The 8,080-nt window shown below is 37.0% G+C and overlaps 1 protein-coding gene across 1 annotated transcript; it reads left to right on the top strand.

Moving 5' to 3' along the window:
• Positions 1-2,229: 2,229 nt before the first annotated feature.
• LOC147853661 (putative oxidoreductase C663.06c) lies at positions 2,230-8,054 on the top strand. Its single transcript, XM_087332636.1, has 6 exons — positions 2,230-2,632; positions 2,835-2,987; positions 3,187-3,280; positions 4,799-4,881; positions 4,965-5,118; positions 7,441-8,054. Exons 1-6 carry the CDS (start codon positions 2,249-2,251, stop codon positions 7,674-7,676), a joined length of 1,104 nt encoding a protein of 367 aa, XP_087188762.1. The 5' UTR covers positions 2,230-2,248; the 3' UTR covers positions 7,677-8,054.
• Positions 8,055-8,080: the final 26 nt, after the last annotated feature.

The raw sequence follows: 8,080 nt of genomic DNA, 5'->3' as shown, positions 1-8,080 counted from the left end.
CAAAATACACCATTGCAAAGAGTCTATGCTTCTAAGTTCTAACATATGAAGATGAAGATAGAAAAAACTACTCTACTTCGATTGCCATGTTGACAAGGCCAGCAATAAATTTAGAAGAAGTTTTATGAAAATGGTTGGAATGTAATTTTCAAAAACCTACCCGAACCAAGGAATGGTCATATCAAACATTCACGGGAGTGTTGAAGCATTTTATTTCCTTTTTTCTAAAGTCAATCCCTCTTAGAGGTACAAAATTATGATAGAGGGAACATAGCCTTAGGCTTATTAACTATGGCAATAAATCGCACTTTCACTAGAAGTGATTCCTTAAATTTGCACAATATGATTATGCCTACCCTTGAACACCAGAATTATCATAACAAAATCCCTTGTGCACTATAACTCTCTCTCTCTCTCTCTCTAGTAAAAGCACAGAATTATATTAATTGTATGTTTGAGGAAATCTCTCTCTCTCTCTCTCTCTCTCTCTCTAGTGAAAACACACAATTATATTAATAAATGTGTGTGAAAAACACTACTTACAATGGCTGTCACAATGGCGTATGGTCATCCACTAACTACATGGGTAGTGGAGCATGTTGAATTGCCAACTAGGCAAGATGAACACTCCACTAAGGAAAGAATTTCCACTTGCACCAATAAAGAAAATTGTCACATTAATACTCCCGTCAACTTTCGTAGATATGCTTTCACTCTATGCCTACCATCAAATGTGAAAACATTACGTATATCCCAATTATGACACAATCCCCAATACCTTAGAAATAGGAAAACAATTTCCATCTCTGATTTTGGGTCAACCTGTGTAAATTGTGCCAATACCCATTGTTTAGATGTCAAATAGCATCTTGATAAAACTCCAAATTTGACAAGCAATGGGACATTGTATAAAACGATGAGTATTAGCTTCCATTTGAATAATGCAAAAGAAGCAATTGCCTATTGCTAGCCCATGACGATTTGGAGCTAATCCCAAAGGCAAACCCCCAATCAAAATTCTCCAAATGAAAACCTTTCCTACAAGTGGCAATTTAGAATGCCAACTACATTTTAAAATTTGCCACCATCCATGATCAGAGTTATGTATTTTCCATTCTTCTCCAGCCTTAGATTATAGCCATCCAAGAGACATAAATAGAGCAATGATACAAAGGATTAGTAGTCACTTGTAAAAACTATGCCCAACACTGTAAACACCAATCCATCTATGATTGTTCTTTTGTTTGTAAAGGTAAAGGACCTTACATCAATGCAATATTTTGTAGTTATTGCTAGATAAACCCATAATTAGGTGGGATGTGTGATAATCTCTCTCTCTCTCTCTCTCTCTCTCTCTCTATTGTAGCATTATGTTTAGATTCTATACATAATGTTTCTAGCCTCGAGAGAATGTGGATTATACACACTTGCTCACACAAATGTATCATGGATTCAGAGGATGATGAGGTTCATGTTTCACACTTATATCACAAATGTTGTAGCAAATTACAAAACCATGTCCTTCTTTGAACATGCAACCACACTCACCCATGCCCTTGTCCACTATTTGCACTATGTATTGCTTCCATAGAACATGGCCCACACTCTCGAGTCTCTTCGACATGAGATGGGAACTTGGGTCATTGACAAGGAAGCTTAATTGATTATGCGTGTTTTGCTAGAATAAGCTCATGACATTCAATATATCACACTCTACTCAAATGCTCCACTTAGAAACGAGCCACATACATACATACATACAAATAGAAACGAGCCACATACATACATACATAAATACATGACATACACGCGTGATCATGGGAAAGAAGAGCGGGTCCATCCCATCCTCCAAACTAGCGTAGTATGAACCATACGTAACATACGCTCATTCGCATTCGAGAATGTTAAACACCCCTCGAAGTATGGTAAATACCATACTTTGTATTCATTATTTATTATAAGGTAATTTTATTTTTTAAGGTACGAAAGTTAAGGTAAGAAGTGCAAAAAAATAAAATAAATAAATAAATAAGAATGTTTTGATAACATACGCATGCGTATGGAAAAAGAGAAGAATGTTTGCCAAATGCATTCGAGTATATTACGTACTATATATGTCGGAGTCCAAAGCTTTTCACCCCCCAAGAATAACAGAAACAAACCAAATCTAAAACAGAAGGAACAAAATGAGTCAACCTCCAAAAACCATACGCAGACACAGATGCAGACACAGACACAGACACGATCCATGGCCATGGCGCTGCTTCGATCGCCCCTCCATCCCCCATGGATTCCCCCTCCTCTGCGCTTCGCAGCCTCCTCCTCCCCCCTCCCCTCTCATCCTGCCATCGCCAGAGCTTCGGCTTTCCGTACCCACCTCTTCTTCTTAGTCTCCCCCGCAGCTGCCCCCATCCCGCATGGTAGCCGCATGAAATTAGCTCCTCCTCCTCCACCACCTCCACCATCATCGAGATCTTCAATGGCTTCAAGGATCTTCAAGGATCTTCAAGGTGATTCTTCGGCGAACTATTCATCAGAAACGCAGCATACTGCTCTCAAGAATCATTTGAACCGTTTCCCTAGCCCCGTTTCTTTGGTTTCTGGTGCTTCCCGTGGCATTGGCTTCGAATTCGTGAGATCTACCTCTCCCTCATTAACACACATTTTCTATCTTTTTCGCCCCAAAAGCCTGAACCTTGACATTCTCCCCGTTTCTCGTTTCTGTAAACAGAAGTAGCTTAATCTAAGCTTATGTTTCTAGCCACACTTTCTCTCCTCTCTTATTGCTTATACGCGTTTAGGCTTTGATGAACCTGGTGTGTTTTTTTCTGCAGACTAGTCAACTTCTAGCGCAACATCCTGATTCTCCGGTTGTTGCAACCTGTCGCAATCCTAGCACGGCATACAATCTTATGGCTTTGAAAGAGAAGTATCCATCTCAACTCACAGTGTTGAAGCTAGATGTAACAGATGAACGCACAGCTAAGGTACATATACATGTATATATTTAGATCATGAAAATTTTGATTTTTCCTATGAAAGAAATCTGTACATGTACGCGCTGTGTACAGGAGGCTATGAGAAAAAACTATCAACCTGTGAATTTCGGAGCAGGTCCCTTAATCTCTTAGTATGTATATGTTTTTGTACTCACACGTGTATTTTAATGTTGTGTATGTGTCACAGGATGTCGCAGATAAGATATTGAATAAATATGGTCGCTTGGACTTATACATCAACACAGTTGGAATCCTTCATAATCCCGATGGGATGCAACCTGGTATGATTTTGCATGGACATTTACAAATTACAAGCGTCCCTTTATAGTAAATATTGATCATTTTCTATTCTCTCTATCATGCTTTTGGAATATTTATGCTGCAGTTTTGTTTCGCTTGCAAATTGTCATTCTCAAACAGTGCAAATTTGTTGAGCCTTAAGCTTAATTATATTTGATGAGATATGTAATGAAGTTCAATTTATACGAACCAGCAATGCCAGTTCAACATGATAAATCATTGCTGTCTTTGAGTACCTGACTTTAGTCAATAGGGGTTTATAATGAAGATTCAAGTCCTATTTGTCACATGGTGCAACATGCACAAACCTCTCCTTCTTTTGTTTTCTAAAGTTACATTGGTTTGCTGTTTAATTATGTATCTGTTAGTCTGAGATGCTTCTCGCAAATTTGTTGGCAATGAATTTATGCATATGCTCATAGGATAGCTATCTATGTGGACCAGGAGATGAGAAGGGACTATAATAGATTGGACAATAGCAAAGTGCTGTGCACTTAGGCAACGACCATCTAGATCATGCCCTTGTCACACTTGTCATCGACAAATAAAGGCCAGTATAACCTGGAACCAAAGGTGCTTCCAAATCTTCAGAGCTCTCTCCACCTCAGAGCAGCCAATGTTGGAAAATTTTCAAAGCTGGAAGTTTCAGTCTATCTATGTTCAGAATCTTACATGCTTAAATAACTAGATCCTTTAGTACACTATATTTAGTTGTATTTATTTAGATTTGCTGTCCTTCAAAATGAGACAAATTTTTTTAAGATATAATCTCTTGTTTGGTCCTCTGGGTCATTTTGGCCTCTTGAAAGACTTAAATAATTCGTTCTTTCTTCGTTTGTTTGTGTATCTTATGTATTCGTGTATATATCATGATTATTAAGACATAAGTATAGTTTACTGTTGGAAAATTTTATTATGCCTCATAACTTGATGTGTAAATATGTAAGGCATGCGTAGCATATATAGTATTTGAAATTATTTCTTTTATCATAATTAATAATATGCAAAAATTTAATGGACTATTTTGTCATTAAAGAGAAGTAAATGAAATATAAAAAACCATCAAATTTCAGTTGTTAATAGATGATATTAGGAGCACACCTACTGTAAAATAGTATGGCGAAATTTCAGATGGAGGTAGATACATCAAAACACTCTCTATGTAATATAGTGAAATGTAATAAATTAATGATTAAAGGAAATCTATTATTTTCAAATCAGCATTCCAAATGCGAGATATTGGATTCTCTGGGTTTTTTCAATTATCGTTGAAATTTAACATTGTAAGTATATTAACCTATAAGTAGATAAAATATTGTGCATTATTGTGATAGAATGAGCAGGCTAAGTTTTGGATTTCCTTAACCGAACTTTCAGTTGAGTATATGTTTTGTGTTCCTTACAATTACAACTAGATGGATGGCTTCATTTAGAGATTGAGCTCATCCAGTTCAATACAGGCAATGTTTCTTACGTTGATTTAAATGGTTGCTCTCCAGAAAGAAAGATAGATCAATTGACCCAAGATAATGCAATATCTGCTTATAAAACAAATGCAATTGGTCCTACAATTGTTGCAAAGGTGCAATTGAGTACTGAGAATTTTTTAAATACTTTCTTTTCTTATAACTGAATGTGTTCCTGATTAATTTGCTCTACATACAGCACATGTTGCCCCTTCTTAAGTTGGGAAAAGGGGAAGGTAGTGGAAGAGGTGGTGCTGTGCTTGCACATCTGAGTGCAAAAGTGGGCTCTATAGATGATAACAAATTAGGTGGCTGGTATTCATACAGGGCGTCAAAGACTGGTTTAAATCAATGTAAGTTATATGTCCTTTTACAGATTTCAAGTTTGACTGTGGAAATGAGATTTTATGGTTCTTGTATCTGATCAATAGGTTTTATTGCCTTGTTTTGATCCATTTTAATTCGTTTAGAGCATGTTTGCACCACTATTTTGATCGCTGAACTATAAGTGATTCATTCAATACAAATGTTCTTGTTCAATCCTGTTTATTTAAAAAACTTCACTGGTAGAGATTTTGCAAAGTACACTGGGGTGCGAATGAGTACCACCTTTATACATTAGCTCAAGAAAATCTACGTGTTTATATCTAGGGTTCACATGACTGTAGACACCATGTTAGGCAGGCTACTTGTCTCTACCTCAACCACCTCCCACCAGAAAGTGAATAGCAGTCAAATGGAGAACGAAAATATGTACCAGAGGAAAATTTGTGACACTTCCTAGAGATTGTTATTCAATTCCATGTGCGGCCATCACCATGCAGTGTAGGACCCCCACCAAGAATGCACAAGTCTCTTCTTTGTATCCCTTGGATGCAGCAATATACTGTGGATACGCTCACAAGGGATACCACCATACTTTTCTACTAGCATCAGCAATGAAGGTGATGAAGTAAGATAGAGCACCAAAAGAATTATGAGTCATGGAACCATATACATCATCACTATGTGCACATGCAAGAAAGCCATGGTGCCAAAAGAAAGTAATTGACATGATGTCAAAAGAAAAGAGGAGACAAAGCTTTTGAAGCTATCTGGTCTAAGATTTGAACGTAGCACATCTTTTGTATTATCCTATGTTATTGACCATCTTGTCAATAATTATCATGGATCTTAAGTCGTCATTTGTATGGATCACCATCTCACAATCTCGAAGTCCTCCTTGTAACACAACTGTTAGGTTCGTGATCTTCTCGACATTCAAGTCTTGAGCCTGACGTGAAGTGCGTAGGTGAGGTAGGAACCAAGCACAAAAAGTATGGAGCTTATATTTATTTGGGACATAAATGAGATGATCAAGGTAGAAAGACGCATTGAGCTCTTGGCATGACAGTTCATGTGCCGATTCAGTTTGGGGGTTTACCGGTTCGAGCCTCTATCGGTTTAACGGTTTGACGGTTTAGGATTGACACTCGATAATTTTCTTGAATATTGTTTTGAACATTTTAAGCCTAATTTTGATTTAACAGTTTAACGGTTTAACGGTTTGAAAGTCTCTAAAACCATATGGTTTGAGCTTGAATGTTTTTGTAATGGTTCGGTTTAAACAGTTTCATGGTTTGGTTCAGTTTGGTTTAAGTTTCAAAATTTTTAAACAATTCAGTTTTAAACAGTTTGAGTTTGACACTCTTGAACTGAACCAAACCATTGCCAATTGCTAGTGTAGATGTTAATTTTGGTAAGGGTGATGATATGGTTATGGAGGATGTTGATTTGATGATGTGGTTAGGGATAATAGTAATGATGATGCGTAAAGTGGATGATTCTAAGTAGAGTTGTGGTTGGTGTTCACAGTTGTGTGTCATTGGCAAGGGTTATGAAAAAATAAGTTTGGTCAATGCTAATTGGGCAGTGTGGGAGAATGAAGGATTTTATGGTTTGGGTGGCGTCCCTTGCATCAAGGATATAATCAGCTTTTCACCCCCACCTAGTGGAACTATAATGCAGCAAGAAACCTGAGAGGGAGAGAGAGTAAATGGTATATCTCAATACTGATGCAAGGCCCCATTTTTCTAAGGATTGTGAAACAAAATTAGTTGCTTGTACAGGTTATGAAGTGATTGCATAGGAAAAGTGTTTTATGCATGTAGGAAGCCTCATTGGACATCGTTGTAATGCCTGTAGAAAGAAGCATTTTTCCATCTATTGATGAAAAATCTATACAGAGGCCACTTTTAGAAATATCAGACACACTCATTGCTCCAATCTTTCAATAATGAGTAGTATGTAAATTACCAGCATTCTGAACCTGCGGTTGATGTACTTTGAGTAGATCTCTTTTACAACCATTCTACAGATGTGCGGCTTTTTCTGTTTTACATTTGTAAAAAATATAATGCTACTCTTTCTTGGAACCTTCGTCTGAGGGAATTCAATGCTATATATTTTACAGTAAGACATATGTCTCTTCATCTGACATTTGTGCAAAGAGCCTGGGATAATTCGCTATCCTTCTATATGTTCTTATATTAAAATAAAAAAGAATGGATGACATCAATAAGGTTTGATTTGTTCGCTGCTTTGTTTTCCTGTTTTTCATGTTACCTTGAAGTTGTGTTACTCATTGTGAAATTGAGGAAACTCTGAGATTGAGGTTTTCTTTTTTCTTTTGGCAGTAACAAGAACCATAGGCATGGAGTGCTTACAATTGAAGGAACCTATTATTGTTGTCCTGCTACATCCTGGAACTGTTGATACAGATCTTTCGAAGCCATTTTCTCGTAATGTTGATCCTGGAAAACTATTTACACCTTCAGATTCTGTTGAAAAACTCTTGCGTGTCATTGACTCACTCAAACCAGAGGACTCTGCCAAGTTTTTCAACTATGAAAAGTTTGAACTTCCATGGTAAGGATTTGATCTTGCTCTAATTCCAAGTATATCCTCTCATAGCAAGTGCTGGATTTTGTTCACAACTTTAGCCGCCCTTTCAAGGGCAGTAGAGTGTCTTCCTCCGATTCATTTAACTTATCACATTCATTGTACACCTCTTTATTAGAAGGTTTGTTAATATCTCCAATCCTACATTTGTGTGGTTATATTTTGTTTTCCTTGGGTTTTGGAAATGCCCAACATTTCATTTTACAATATCTACAATTTGCCACTGACAGAATTCCTATGGCTCTGGAAATCCTATGGAGTATCCCAGCTTGTGGTTGAATGTCCCTATTAAATTTCATTATGAAAGTTTCCTCTATTAAATAATTTATGGTGATGCCATTTGAATGTATACGTTTTTCAATAGGAAAAAGAACC

This window comes from Azolla caroliniana, unplaced genomic scaffold (assembly GCF_043228905.1).
Source record: "Azolla caroliniana isolate FFs.n. ecotype wild unplaced genomic scaffold, voAzoCaro1.0.p SCAF_16, whole genome shotgun sequence".
Taxonomy (NCBI): Eukaryota; Viridiplantae; Streptophyta; class Polypodiopsida; order Salviniales; family Salviniaceae; genus Azolla; species Azolla caroliniana.
Note: the sequence above shows the minus strand (reverse complement) of the source record. Positions and strands in the feature narration are given on the sequence as shown.

Bases quoted from the DNA above. Each gene is read 5' to 3' on its own strand.
- LOC147853661 (XM_087332636.1), top strand. From the start codon at position 2,249: ATGGCCATGGCGCTGCTTCGATCGCCCCTCCATCCCCCATGGATTCCC. The intron at 2,633-2,834 runs GTGAGATCTACC...TTTTTTCTGCAG, and splicing joins GTGGCATTGGCTTCGAATTC to ACTAGTCAACTTCTAGCGCA. The intron at 3,281-4,798 runs GTATGATTTTGC...GTTGCTCTCCAG, and splicing joins TCCCGATGGGATGCAACCTG to AAAGAAAGATAGATCAATTG.